This window comes from Asparagus officinalis, chromosome 7 (assembly GCF_001876935.1).
Source record: "Asparagus officinalis chromosome 7, Aspof.V1, whole genome shotgun sequence".
Classification (NCBI taxonomy): Eukaryota; Viridiplantae; Streptophyta; class Magnoliopsida; order Asparagales; family Asparagaceae; genus Asparagus; species Asparagus officinalis.
This window is the reverse complement of record NC_033800.1, coordinates 122,874,541-122,889,829: the sequence shown is the minus strand read 5'-3', so window position 1 is coordinate 122,889,829 and position 15,289 is coordinate 122,874,541. Positions and strand designations below refer to the sequence as shown.

The window sequence follows — 15,289 nt, the reverse complement described above, 5'->3', positions numbered from 1 at the left end:
TCCCCCTCATGCACTCCCGTCATCAAGGAAGGGCAATGCAACACGAACCAGACCACTAAATATGTATACGGTATTGGTACACGTGGTTGAGGAGCTTTCCCAGCTTTCTTCTTAGTAGCTTTGACCCTCGAAGCGCTGAGAAGCTCTGAAGCCAATACCCTCAGGCCGTTCTGAATACAGCCAACCATAGCAGTAAGGAGGCTTACAGGTCTCCCGTGTGCTAGCAAAACAGCTGGGTACACAACCTCAACCAATATCGCCTCTATTGGTCTTGACGGTACTACACACCGTTTCAACCAAATCATGAAGAAGCCTGCAAGTAGAGCCGTGTCAGAGATAGGAACTGTGAATTCGACACCAGCTTCAAAATCATCCTCGGCATGCTCTGTCTTATAGGTAGCACTGGAGGCCATAATTCGAGCTTTGGCATCCTTATGAGAGATAACAGCAACACGGGAAACGGCTACATCTTTTCGGTTTAAATTCTGAAAGAGGTATTCCGCCCACGTGGTATGCATGATGCCACCTCCACGCATCCCAAAGACTTGGTCACATATGTGAAAGTGGCACATCAATTCCCATAAAGTAGCGTAAATTTCCGGGTGCACCACCTTCAGTAAGGAAAGCTCCTCGGTGGTGGGGATAAACTCCTCGTAGGGCGTTTTTCCAAGCGACAGCCCCGACACTGCCTGCATCTCATGAAGAACAAAACCTAACTCTCCAACAGGCGTGAAGAATGTGCAGCTGTCAGGGTTATATTTCTCCAACATAGCGAAGAAATTATGAAGACTCTGCACGACTCCCCGTCGTGTAGCTAACACAGGAACTGTGAGACCCGATTGAGTGAGCGAGTCCTTAAGCTCTTCAAGAACAAAGTCTCACATTCAAGAAATAGGAGAGTGGGTACATCCTCTTCATGTTTGGGAGAAATAAAGAGCGATTATCAGCTCTCCACAGCAGCTTCGAATCTTCCACATATGTGAGATGGTCATCGACTGGTATGCGATCTCCAAATATGAATGCTGGTTTAGGAAACTGGGCATGACCAACAGGGGTCTCCAAGTCCAAGTCAGTTATCAAAATCCTGAGAGTAGAGCATTGAGGGAATTTAATCATTTCCGCTCTTTCCGAATCAGGAAAAGTACACAATGAAATCTTGTTCTGAAGACTGAATAATTCATTCGGGTCAGGTCCACCAATATATCCGAAATGGTGCTCTAGTGAAAGCGGCATGTTTGGGAGAAGCACTGCACAATCAAAAGCAGAAGTTAGCAGCTAGAAGCGAGCTATCGACATAAAGACATAGTCAGAAACACAAAGGGTTAAAGTCTCGTCCCCAACGCGAAAGTCAAACCTCGCATCAGAAATCTCCAACGCAAAGGTCGAATCTCGCGTCAGAAGCCTCAAACGCGAGAGTCAACCTCGTGTTGAAAAACTTGAACGCGAGGGTCGAGACCCACATGGGATCCCAACCCCGCGTTTTCATTGAGTTAAAACGAGTCATCTTCCTCGTTATCAAGAACCCATCTAGGGTTTTCAGAGAACTTGCCAAGGCAAGTTATTTCAGTCAGCACTCACCACGACAGGGAGGCCCCTACAACGGCGATGTTGACGGCAAGGTTCCCGCACGAGCAAGAACACCGCCGGCGTTCTCAGCCGACGGCATGTCGGAAGTCGCCTCAGCGACTTTCTTGGAGTTTGAATCCCTTCTCCGATGTGCCATTGATGCAGTTGATCGGAGGAAGATCCCTTGAACGAGGGAGACTAAGCTCGTCGGAGATCTCGCCGTAGCCAAACGAGAGTTCTCGTTCTTGGAAATAGCCGAAAGTTTTGAAAGCCAATTGACTTTTGACGTGACCATTCAGGTCTATTTATAATAGCCGTCAAGCTGTTAAGATGGCACGAGATTCTAGGAGTGAATCCCAACCATCTCCAAAACGCGAAGTTCATAGCCGCGTTCAAATTTCCCAAGTGCAAAGCTCAGGCTAGCGTTCATAGCCGCGTTCAAATTTCCCAAGTGCAAAGCTCAGGCTAGCGTCACGAAGGCCCGAACCTCGCGTCTCAAACATCAAACGCGAAGGTCACCTCAGCGTTGCAATCCTTCTAAATAAAGAATTTACACTTGTGTCTTCAAACACGACATTTTTTTTCCTCAAAGTCATGAGCCCTCTCAGCAGAGTGTTAGTCAAAACCTCTGTATCTCTTCAGCAAAATCTAAATTCTCATTGGGTTAATACTACACCCCAGAATCCACTTATCAATTCTCATTTATAGAATGATAAGTCTCCAACTCATTGTTAATTTATTTGCTCTCCTCAGCAGAGCAATAAATAACCTGCTTTCAGCGGGTTAACAAAATTCCCTAAAACCTTGTTCAAATCACAAGTATCACAATTCATCGCTCCGATGGTAAAACACTTAGCAATTCTCCTCAGTAAGACGCTATAATAATCCTTCCCCCACAGTTGTCACGTTAAAATTACACCTCTGACAAAATCAACTTATCGATTCTCATCAATAGAGCGATAAGTCCTCAAAATTGCCCTGATCGCAATATTCCAGTTGTCACGTTAAAATCACACCTCTGATAAAATCAACTTATCGATTCTCGTCAATAGAGCTATAAGTCCTTAAAATTGCAATGATCGTAATATTCCAGTTGTCACGTTAAAATCACACCTCTGACAAAATCAACTTATCGATTCTCGTCAATAGAACGATAAGTCTTCAAAATTGCCCAGACCGCAATAATCCTCCTGCCAAGTTGAAACTATACCTCTGGCACTTATAGATTTCTTTCAGTGTTCAAAGCAAGCAATAACACAGGAAGGATTCTACTAGTCAACCCCATTATGGGAATATTCATCCTCAGCAGTTTAAAACTTTCTAGAGTTATCCTAAACGATAATAAAGAGAGTTTTCTGCACCAGAACCATTGTGGAGATCTATTCTAAGTCAGGAATACATCTCAGGCATTTCTCGTGACTTGTATTTAAAATCAAAACATGATAAATGCAAGAAACAATGAGAAGTCAATATCACTTTTTATTCAGAAACCAAAAAGAAGTGATACAAAGCTGTTCTTAAGCAAAAGAATAGTACAAGTTCAAGTCAAAAGAAGCAAGTTGAGCTTTGGCATCAGAGAGCTTCTCCTCATGATTGGCTCGCACAACAGCTTCAGCTCTTCTCCGCAGCTCATCCTCAGTAGGTGCCACTTCAGCGGCTGCCTCCTTCTTCGCTCTTTCAAGAGCCTGAGCTTCCTTACGGTAGTTCATTTTTGGCCCCAAGTATATTAACAATGGCTTCTTCACGAGAAAGCTGGGCCTTCAATCTCAGCACCTCCGCCTCAGCTTCGACAAGTTTCGTGCGAATGAGGTCCAAAGAAGCAGTTGAGAGCTCCAGTTCTTTTTGTCTCATATCGCTCTGTTCCCGTAACTGCGTAACCTGAAGCTCTTTTTCAGCCAGGCCTCGCTCAATTACCTCACGGCGAGTCACTTCCTCAACCTGGAAGTCAGCAAAAGTAGACACGATCTGTGTCTGAATGTCTTTGTGGCTGAGGGCTTCCAAATGTTTGAGCCGGGCTTCTAAGTGGGAAATGGCTTCCGAACAACGTTCAAAGCAATGAGCATTGCCCACACTTTTGACCCCATTTAAGCCTGCTTCTAAGAGAGACTTAAAGGAGTCAAAGCGGCCTCGACCAGCTGTGACAACCTCAATTACCTTCCTCACGAGACTGTTCAAGTAGCTCAAGGAAATATGGAGGAAGTCAGGAGCGTCCGCTGGACTGGAAAAAGCAATGGAGGACGACTCGACGACCCCAGAAGTGGACGCGCCAAAATATGGATTGACAAGTGATTTGGGTGTAGAAGTCGCAGAGGCAACTGAAATATTCAATTGCGAAGGGCTTGAAGTCAAAGCCATCATTACCCTCGCCGGAGACGCGCTTGGTCCGGCCTCCGTGGGCGCAAGCGAGATCTTCATCAATGCTGCAGAGGAAGCAGCTACAGTGGATGAGGCAGGTAGGGCCTGCTCCTGCATAGGAGCTGACGCCTGCACAAGTTGCTGTTTCGGAGGAGGAGTTGCGGCAGTAGTTTCAGGCAACGCTGCAGGTGAAGCAGTTGCCGTAAGAGAGCCAGGTAAATGCTGAGCAGGTTCTGGCTCGGAAGCAGCAGCAGCAGTAGTCCCTGGAGAAGGTGAACCTGCACGAAAAAATGGTCGGAACGCAGAAAGCACATGTGGGATAAAGCGAAGAAAACTAGGCTTACCGGTAATATAGAAAGGAGTATAACCAGATGCTTTATCGGATGGGACCTTGGGAGCGTCATCATCAAAAGTGGTGACGTCATCTATGGAATCATGCTCTTCGTCATCTTCACCACCACCAGACATGTTGCCAGCGTCAGCATCCTCATCACCTCTATCTTCGTCAGCTGCATCACCAATCGAGGAGTCTTCATAATCAACTCGCTCCTCATCATCCCGGGTAGCTGAGGGCTCAGGGAGACTTGCACCTGCAGCTGGTCTTTTCATAGGTCCCGTTGTAGGACTAGGCATTAAATCACCAGCTTGTGACATTAATGCTGAAGGAGAAGGAGATGGATTATCTTCAAGACCCCCTGATTCCAATGCGGGAGACCTAGGAAGATCCATCACCGGAGCAGACTCTGCATCTGCAGCCATTAATTCATCTTCTTCGTCCTCATCAGCAGAAAGTTTTCTTTTCCCCGCTGCTCTTGTCACAGGAGGATCAACCACTCGTTGCTCTTCTCCTGGAGCAGGCTCAGCTGTCTGTTCCTCTTCCTGTCCAGCAGATTGATTCTCGATGGACAGAAACTCATCGATCCCTTTCAAGCGGGATGTCTTGGACCCCTTTCTTAAATTATACATATGCCTAATGTCTTTCAGGCAAGATGTATTCAAGTTATAGTTGGGAGTCTGAGAAGCGGCGTAATACTAATTACAGAAGCTGATGGAGGTATAGGAGTTAGCAGTTTTGTGGAGAAGCTTGAAGACGGCTTTGGTACAGCCTGCTACAGAATAATACCAAGCTCTGGCTCCTTCATATAAATTGCCTATGACTGAAAGTTGAGGACGAGGGTTCCCGACGTACAACTGATCATACCCAAATTGGCGAGCGAACCTATAGGGTTGGTAAGGCTCGATGAAGCATTTGGCGCCTTGTCGGAAGATCAGGTAGCCTGGCCTGATGGAAAGAAGCCAATGGAAAACACCCCCGCTCAGCTGAGTGAATCCATTAGGACCTGCTATATCCTGGTATTCTGCTCCATAGACACCGGCCTCGAAATCAGGGAAGCAGCGGTAGATATGGAAGTTGGTGTCTCGCGCAAGGATTTGGCGAATTCTAACCATGTAACCCCCCACTCATTTCGCAGATTCTAGTCGCTGCACAAATAGGATGAATGAGTCTCCGAGGGAGAGGCTGCACTCATCAAAGGAGGACAGTGAAGCACGTACCAAGCCATCAAATAGGCATATGGCATTGGTACCCTGGGATTGGGAGTTTTGAAAGTCTTGTGACCCTCAGACTCCACCTCTGTAACACCAACAAAGTCAGAGGCCAACTCCCGCAGTCCATACTGTAAGCAACCCACCATGGAGCTGAGGAGGCTCACAGGTCTCCCATGTGCCAAGAGAACAGCCGGGTAAACCACCTCAATAGCAAGGGCATCGACCAGCCTGGTAGGAACGACGCAATGCTTGAGCCACAGCATCAAGAATCCAGCCAGCAATGCCGCGTCGGAAATTAGAATCAGAGCTTGATAATGGAAGATTTCAAACTCTGTATGAGCTGGGAAAACATCCTCCTTGGACTCATTGGTGTAATGGGAGGTAGCGTCGTCAATACGAGCCTGAACCTCTTCCAAAGTACTGACAGGCAATCGGGTCACAGAGCCTCCTTTAATGGTCAAGTTCCGGAATAAATATTCCACCCAAGACACTTGTTTGATGCCGCTTCCGCGAGCCCCCGTCAGCTGCATGCAGATATGGAAGTGACACATCACTTCCCAGAGAGTGGCGTAAATTTCTGGGCTGGTCTTCTTCAAAAGTTTAAGTTCCGCAGATCCCGGAACAAATTCTTCATAGGGTAAATCCCCGAGAATAAGACCTGAGACTTCGTGCATCTCGTGAAGAGCGAAGCCTAACTCCCCCACAGGGGTGAAGAAAGTGCAAGTCTCGGGACTATACTTCTCCAATATAGAGAAGAAGTGAAAGTGGCTCTGAATAATCCCAAACTTAGTAGCCCGCACTGGAACCAGTAATCCAGCTTGGGCAAGAGGGGTTTCCAATTCCTCCATAACAAACTTGGTCATCTGGGCCCACCACCCTGTCACTGGAGAATGAACCCAACCAGGAGCTCTAAATCCTTGTGCGGGGAATTCTCCTTTCTTTTCCAAAAACCTCTTAACAAAGGTCTTCGCCGGGCTGGGCACTTCGCCAAGGGGATACTCCTTAGCAAATAAACTCGGCCGCAAAGCTGTCACCTGCCGGTTATAACCAACTATGCGGACCCCGTGAAAAGTCAAAGTCCCGAGAGCAACCCCATCTTGATCCTTAACCAGGGGCCAATCCATGTGCCTTGGGACAGAAGCACACTGGAAATAAGATATGGGGAACATCCTCTCCATATTGGGCAAGAAAAGGTTGCGGTCCCCAACTTTCCGCAACCACTTATAGTCCCCATCATAAGCAGTGCTTGCGTCAAAGTCAACAAAGTCCCCGAAAAGATATCCAGGTTTGACTATTGGCTTACGGCGTGGGCTCAAGTCGGAGCAGTCCGTAACCAATGTCCTAGAGTTGTCCGGAAGAGCTTGGTAATTATTTCTACGCCGACTCTTCTCCCTAATTCGCGAAAACGGGGAGTTTTGCGTGAGCTGAAGGCCATGTTCATTCGCACCACCTTCATGTCCAAAATGGTGGCGCAAAAAAGAAGAAGGTCCACTGGTATGGCGCACTTGCAAAAAGAAAATGTTAGACAACTCAAAAGCAAACTTCAGACGTAGCGGTCGAACCCCGTCAGATAAGTTCTGACGCAGAGGGTCGAACCCCGCGTCAGATAAGTTCAGACGCGAAGGTCGAACCCCGCGTCAGATAAGCTTGGACGCGAAGAACGAACCCCGCGTCAAAAATCTCAGACGCGCAGGTCGACCCCCGCGTCAAGAATCTGAGACGTGGGGATTGAACCCCTCATCAAAAATACCAAACGACAAAGTCCAGCCCCGCGTTATTGAAACGAGTTTCCTCGTTGATCTCAAGATCAGAACTCACCGAAGCAAGTTTAACGACCACGAAGGTCGTACTCACCGCCAATCAAAGAAAGCTGGGGCGGCATATTCGCCAGAGCAGCAGCGCCACCGGCCGGCGCTGACGGTGCAGATCTTCGAGCCGCAGCGGCATCAAATTTGGAAGCAACTGGTTTCTTGGGTGCCATAGAATCTCGTCGGAGGAGATGAGCAGTGTTCGTCGGAAATGAGAACGAAATTTTTTCGTTAAAAGTTTCAAGAAGAATCAAATGACTCTTGATTTGACCTCTAGCGGTCTATTTATAGACAGCTATGAGCTGTCAAATCGTAACGGACGGGATTCGAGGCCATCAGCCCGCCCAAACTCGACCCTCGCGTTCGAGTTGTTTGAGCTTCCAAATGCGATGCTCACCTACGCGCGCGTTCAACTTCTCCAACTCGAGGCTCACCCACGCGTTCCAATCCTCAAAAGCAGAAATTATCTTTGTGTTTGGACCGCTATGATAGCAGCTTCTTGACTACCAAGGCTACGACACAGCCCCAGATGAATAAAAGAAGAGTTAACAGCAATCGTCAAGGCGACCAAAGCCGGGAAGAAACAAACGACTCCACTAGGAGTCTATTGGAGGAGTACAGATAGATTACAACCAACAACGGTGAAATCATCTGGCTCGATCAGACGGAGGGAGCAATCAATCCACTAAATTTTGGGATCTAAAGTATTTCGAAAATTTGTCCCAGTCAACCGCGAACTTTCGAAAACTTTGGAGGGGGTTCTGTAGGTTGTCTAAAAATCACAATGAATAGCTGACCCCTATCAAGCTCCGACAAGGGAAGTCACAATCAGACGACTTTCTAATCACTGCATCCGCAACTCCACAATCGCCACAAACACGACCTCATTTCTGAGATGATTGATCTTGATGGCTGCGACAACAGCATGAATAGTATTATTAGCAACTATTGGAGATGCTGATGAGCAGTGTAATGATTTTAGAAATGAAAGGTTGGACTTAGTTGGTGAGTTGCTTGGTAGAGAGCTGTGGGCAAATATTCGTCTTCAAGACACTATGGATGTTGATTCCCGTCAAGCTCTCACAATGAAAGCTATAATCAAATAGCTTTCGGGTCGACAATCGAAAGCGGCAAATAGAGGACTTTTCACATAAGATCGAGAAGAGTTACAATTCAACGACACTTCCGACAACTGATGAAAACTCTATTCAGCAGTCTTCACAATCTACGGTGAAAGTTACAATCTGACGACTTTCATACCCTACAACAGCTAAAGCCAGGATTACTGAACAACGGTCCTCGCAACGCTTCACAGAAGAAGTTACAAGTCAAAAAGCTCCTTCTGAAACGCGGATGTCATCCCCGCGTTACAACTTGGGAAGTGCAGGCCACCCCCGCGTCTCCAAGATACAAGCTGAACGTGAGCGACCCTCGCGTTCGTAGGGGTCCAACCAACACCGACCCCCGCATTTCCAAGCAGGCAACAAGCCAAAACGCGAGCGACCCTCGTGTTCAATGATGTGCAGCTAACACCCAACCTTGCGTCTCAATTCTAAGAGGCGAAGTTGGGTGCTAAACGCCAGATTGGGCGTTTGACTCGTTCAAACATGAGTCGAACGGTTTCAGAACCGTTTATCCCACGTTCTGAGGGATTTTCGCCCACGTAGGAGCGGATATAGGGGTCAGTTACAACCTCCTATCCCCCACGAACCCAACAGAGCAAAGGGTTGGATTTTTGGCATCTGAACTACACAGGTTGGATGCTAAAGATCTAAACCATACAGGTTGGAGATTTTTGAGTTCTAAAACAGATAAGGGCTGGCGGCTGGCTCTTTGAAAAGAGAAGGATTAGCAAAGATCAGATTTAGAAGACCTCAACCACTCAGGTTCGGCGATTCAACAGCAGTAGCGAAATCCTTGAAGATAGGATTTTTGAATCAAACTCAGAAGATCAAATCTGAGAGGATTCTTCGACAACAGAATAACAGCTTGATCATTAACTGAATTTTCGGTTCTAACAACTCTATTCACAGAGTTCTAACTCGTTCAGAGTTCTTAAACTCATTCAGAGTTAAACATCAAATTTTCCACAGAAGTTCATCATTCCCACGAGATAAGAGACGGTCGGATCGTCAACGGAGAGCAAATTCGACGCGAGCAATCGAAAGAGGCATTCCATCGCTACGGAGAAGAACCCAACTTTAAACAAAGAAGAGAATCAAATTCGTTCTCTTCTCTTTTGTAATCAAGTTGTAATCGGAATCAAAAAAATACAAGTCAATTTTCTTTATTCTTTTCATTGCAATTTTTTCCACAAACAAAAGATGGCGACTCCGCTGGGGAATAGCTTTTCTGACGAAGAAGTGGTGGCGCAGTCCGACGTCCACCTCATGGGAACGACAATAGAAACTCTCGTCATAGAGTTTGATCAAGCTAAGTACGAGGAAGCCTTATCCTCAGGATCGCTTAGCCTTATAATGCTATTTCGGAGGTGCAGTATGATAGAAACCAAGCATAGTTCGGAGATATTCCACAGAAAAATAAGATATGCGTCTACAGAAAATACCAAAGAATAATCTTCTTCGTCCCCACCGACGTTTGATGGAGAGATATAACAGACACCAGTGACTTAAAATAATAATAATAAAGAAGTTAAAAATATATATCAACACGAGCAAATAGGCGTAGAAACAAATCTCACATGCCAGCCTCACGCTAGATACGCTCATCTGCCCATCATTAATTCTCTTGTGATGATATTGAGTAGTCACAAGAAATAAATAACGGCTAAATTGCACAGAGGTCCCCCTTGCAATATCGACTGCTTTGAACTTACTACCTATGTAGTTTCATTGTTGCAGATAAACCCCAAGATTATTTTGACTATTTTACCCCCGAATAGGCTCACTAGTTCCACCTAGAGGCAATATCCGCCAAAATTTCACTAGGGGTAAAGTAGTCAAAAGAACTTATCCAAGAGGATCTATTCTATACAATGAAACTACATGGATAGTAAGTTCAGACAATGATAATACCTGGAGCGTGTGTGATTAACATTTAGTTGGCTAAGAGGAATGCAGTGAACTGGACAACAAAGAGCATCGGATTCACACGAGAGAGAGAGAGAGAGAGAGAGAGAGCTGTCATTCATATGAACTATACGTTACATTGAGCTGCGCTACAAGCTAGTTTTGGAAGCAAATTGTATTTAATGTTCTAATCTTTTTGGGTACATTTCCCATAAGACTGGGAACTACTATTCTATGTATGTAAAATTAGGTCAAAAGTAACTATATCTTGCCTATATTACGCCTGGAGCACATCTTACTGCTCCAATTTGTATCTGAATTCACTGTAACAGCTGCAAGGAGATTGTATACTGCATAAGAACGCAGAACAAGAATTCAGTACTCAAACTGACCAAATAAAATTGAAGAAATGGAAAATGCAGTCAATTGCTGATAGAACCCCTGTACTATCTCCCAATTCCAGATGGATTCCCTGTAGTCTTATATTGTTGAAGATAGACCCCTTGAGTGACTTTTTTGACTTTTTTACCTCAGGAGAAAACTGTTTTTTGACAGACGGGACAGACCTCCTGCAGTTAAAGAGTAAAAAAAAAATTTCCAAGCAGGACTTCTATCAGTTATTGGGCGATAGTACAGGGGGTCTATCTGCAATGATATAACTTAAGGGATCTAATCATAATTACAGTACAGGGGATGTATTGCAATTAACCCCTAGAAAATACATAATAGCAAACTGATGGTAAGCACACCTTAGGTATCATGAGAACTCAATGCAGCAATAACTGATCCAGTAGTGTTAAACGTTGAAGCCACATCTGGATAATCTTTCCACGATGTGCTGATTCTTAGCAAAGGATAGAGCCAAGATTTTACAGAGTCCAGGAAATTGTCAGGAGCAGGAGACAAAATGGCATCCCAATCAACCTGAGTTCCTTCGGGAATGTTCCCTGCCACCTCTATGTTAGTTGCAAGAAATAGCCCGAGAAGAACAGTATAACCAACAATTGCTGTTCCCCTTGCAAGCGGCATAAAGTTGTACCTGTAAAGTTATTTATTTATGTACTACAAGCACATAAAATACAAAACTATAATCAAGCTCAATCATCAACAGTGGTCTCAACTGTTTACCAGTAGTATGTCATTCTCAGGATTGCATCCTTCACCTTCTCAAGATTGCTTAGGTTGATCGAGCCGTATGCTTCACCGCAATAAGCATTGCACAATGTCTGCAGAATAACGAGTCAAGAGGCAAATCAAAGAAACCATATTACGAGCATCCTTGTCGATACAGATGCATTGACCCATGTAAATGACAAAATAGAAGATATTCACACACAAAAAGGGATTAGAATTAATTATGGGTTATTTGTATATAAACCCCTTAAATCATGGGTATTTGTAAAATTTACCCCCCAAATCTTAGTATTTGCAAACTTACCCCTCAAAATAGAAGCTATTCACATTTTACCGCTTTATGTAACATGATTAGAGGGTTGGAAAATTCTCAAACCTAAGGGCGTTTCTGATAGAACGCAAATTTAAGGGAGGTTATTTGATATTTCTAAACTTAAGGGAGGTTTTCTGATAAATGGCCAAACTTAAGGGGGTTTTCTGATATTTAGCCTTTATATTTCATTCACTTACCAAGTAGCCAAACAGAGAAGAGAATGAAAAGTGGAGAAACTATCCAATTTTTTGTTCACTTTCCATTATTTTCCGCCTGACAAGCATGCATTAAGCAGCTAAGCCCCTTAAAAATCCAAAACCTAGTGACACATTAACCTCTTCAACGATATCTTAATAAAATCCATGCTCATTGCAACATCACACTGATAGGATAAGGCATACAGTACTTTATGATTATGGCATGCAGAACCCTGAAAATTCAGGACTAATGTACAAAGTTAAACACGGGGAGAGGGAGGGAGGGACTAAGGGAATTAGGTACATTGAATTAGTAACAATTATATTTTTTATATCAGATATGATTGTCATATTCATAAACCAACTCTGTACTTGTAACCATCAATTACCTACTTAACCATTATCCTTCATCCTGTATTATCAATATGGAAAACATAACGGACAAATAACTAGCAGACCCAACTATATCCGCCAACTAACTTATGTTTGAAATCTAACGGTACGAGGGTAAGATTACTATCTACCCCTTCTTCCCTTTCCATTCTTCATCATCTTATTCTTCCAAGGAACCAATAAATTAGTCTTCCCTATTCTTCCTCGAATAAAATCATGGGTTCCCACTCTCTTTCCTCTCCCAAAGGAGGGGGTAGATTTGGACCAAACTAGGGTCAAGGTTTGGTCATGGTCCCCTAACGGAAAGGGGCCTAGGCGCAGGGCCTCGCCTAGGCGCCGGACCATCAAATTTATTACAAGAAAATGCTTAGAGCAAAACTGTTTACATGTGTTGAATATAAGCAAACTCCCATCTTGTCAATAGAAAATTCTGCATGCAAAAAACCTTGTAATTCGAACTCGCACACTGTCTACATCCCTGGGATGTCATCTTTTTGACCCTTTCCCTTTTGCAATGCATTAGAGTTGCACGCAATACTGTATAGAAAATGCATAATCTTTTACACACGCTGGAGCAAGAACAAGAACAAAGAAAGAGAAAAAGAATCGTCTCTAATTTCTTAGTTTTTGAGATTTCTTTAGGTCATATGACCTGCTATAGCATAGCAATTATGGTAGTTCATCCTACTCAATAACAATCTTACTTATACTATGTGGATAATAAGGAATTCCACATTAATTGAACGGATGACATCATAATAGTTGTCAATAAATGTATAAATGCTCATATTTTTATGGAGCTCCATGCTCGATGGATGATAGAGATGCTGAAATATTGTCCTCCAAATCAACAAGCAAATTAGAAATCAATAGGAAATCAAGTTCCAGTTAGAACAAAATAAGTGTCAAAGTTGAATAACGAACTGTCCAGCTTAAATTAAATAATAGATTTTATAAACGATTCCTAATTAATACCAAGTCCTACTGGAATAGTAATGACTGACTTTTGAGTAACTATGACACATTCTGATCAGAGTAACAGAGCTTCCATGTTAAGACTTACTGCACTTTTCAATATTTAGATTGCATTAGTAGCTTCAGAAGCTAGAGTTCAATTTGGAATCATCAATTTCATTACATAATGAGGCTTTCTTCTATGAAGTAGGTGAATTTTTTCCGCTCTATTTTGAATCCAAAGATGCAGGCTAATAAAATCATCCAACCTTAATTTTACAATTCTTTTGCTTGTAGCTATGATTGTGACACAGATGAGCACAGGTGCGCACACACAAACACATATCACACACATCCAATTCATACAAAGTTATCAAATGTCCCAGAAAAATTCTCTCATGACTACCGAGATCTTGAATGCTGACCCGAGTAAACCTAGCCTCTTCATTCAATATACAATCCAAAGTATGATACCCCATTCTTGTATCAATACCAGGAACCAGAAGGTATAATAGACATGGTAACACAGGATACTAACAAACCAAAACTGTGCAAGTCAAAGCAATAAAAATGTGCGGCAAAGGTAACACCTAAAATTGGACTATATTTCAGCATACCTCCCATGCAATAGTCATTTCTGCATCATACTCATTCCATCTAGATGGTGTACAAGGTGTTCTAATTGCAAAGTCAAATCCCCTGTTGTCCCTGCAGGCCAGTATATAACATGACAATTAAGAAATATTTCTGCATTAGGGAGAAGGTTTATCAAAGGCTATTACACTTTCTGAACAGTAATTCTTGTTCCCTCCAGACGCCTTCTCGTACATGCAACCAATCTTCAACCAAAGAATAAAGGAAATGTTAACGTGTGTACAATTATCCCTTTCTCAAAAGAAGTTTGTTGCAGATCTCATGAACACATGTAATTGAAAATGATTTAGAAACTATAATAGACAATTACCCCTCAAATGCAGTGCTCTCGCAAGTAGTAGCTACCCAAAAGTTCTCTCCAATACAATCGTACAGGTCAGAACATGACTTTGCATTTATTATCTGTAGGATTCTTAGCTGTCAGAAATTTCCCTTTATATAGAAAAATCAAGCTGCACAAGGAGCTGAAATGCAACAGATGTGATAGACTATAAGAGAAGTCACCTTTTGTAATTTCTCAGGTTCAGAGAGTTCAATAATCTTATCCTCTGAATTATTCGCATACTTTGTCTCCATTATTATGGACTTCGCCATGTCAAGTGTCCTGCAGATTTATGCACATAGAAAAGTAAAACCATTAGGCGCCAAAATACAGGTTTCGAAAAAATTAAATATCTAACAATACCTTTGATAATTTGGAAAGTAGCGCACAACTTTCGCTTGGCCAAGAAGAAGCGGTGTGTGAGAACCAAATCCAGAATTGAACATTTCACTGTGTCAATAAATTGAAATAAGAGCTCCCACAAAGAGGATAATTTTCTATATTATCTAGCAAAATAAAGTGAGATATGATTCGATCAAAAGAGAGATCATTTGAGGTATTCTAACTAAATATTTAAATTATATGAAAAAACCTCCTTATCCTCTGTCGTAAAAGAAATAGTAATTTGAATGAGGTAGTAAATGATAAGTTAGCTGAACTGATGATTGAAGAAAAATAAGTATAAAATCACTCATCACCATTAAGCTTCTAACAGAGAATATCTTTAGAACATATAACAGGAATGATGCGAATTTTCGGATTTTTGGAACATATATCTTTAGAACATATAACAGAGAATATCTTTAGAACATATATCTTTAGAACACATAACAGAGAATATTTGGGACACAAAATTTCAGGTGTTTAGCCGAATAACAGGAAATGGATTATCTTTAGAACATATAAGCTTAGTTTGAGATAATAAATAAAGCTTTAGACAAAGAGAAAACTAATCTTAAACCAAAGGACGATAAATAAAAGAAACAATGATAGAATAAAGTGAAAAGGAGACAGGC

At 43.0% G+C, this 15,289-nt stretch overlaps 1 protein-coding gene across 3 annotated transcripts in view; it reads right to left on the bottom strand.

The window, feature by feature from the left end:
- LOC109850607 (suppressor of RPS4-RLD 1) overlaps positions 10,397–15,289 on the bottom strand; it is a 57,828-nt gene continuing 52,935 nt past the window's right edge. The window contains exons 17-24 of one of the 3 annotated variants that reach the window (XM_020420653.1): positions 14,637–14,723; positions 14,456–14,555; positions 14,262–14,353; positions 14,080–14,136; positions 13,915–14,005; positions 11,435–11,532; positions 11,056–11,345; positions 10,397–10,656 (exon numbers count right to left, since the gene is read on the bottom strand). In XM_020420653.1, coding sequence (XP_020276242.1) covers positions 11,057–11,345; positions 11,435–11,532; positions 13,915–14,005; positions 14,080–14,136; positions 14,262–14,353; positions 14,456–14,555; positions 14,637–14,723 — 814 coding nt within the window. In that variant the 3' untranslated portion in view covers positions 10,397–10,656; position 11,056. The other 2 variants (XM_020420654.1, XM_020420655.1) reach the window with 2 other exon arrangements.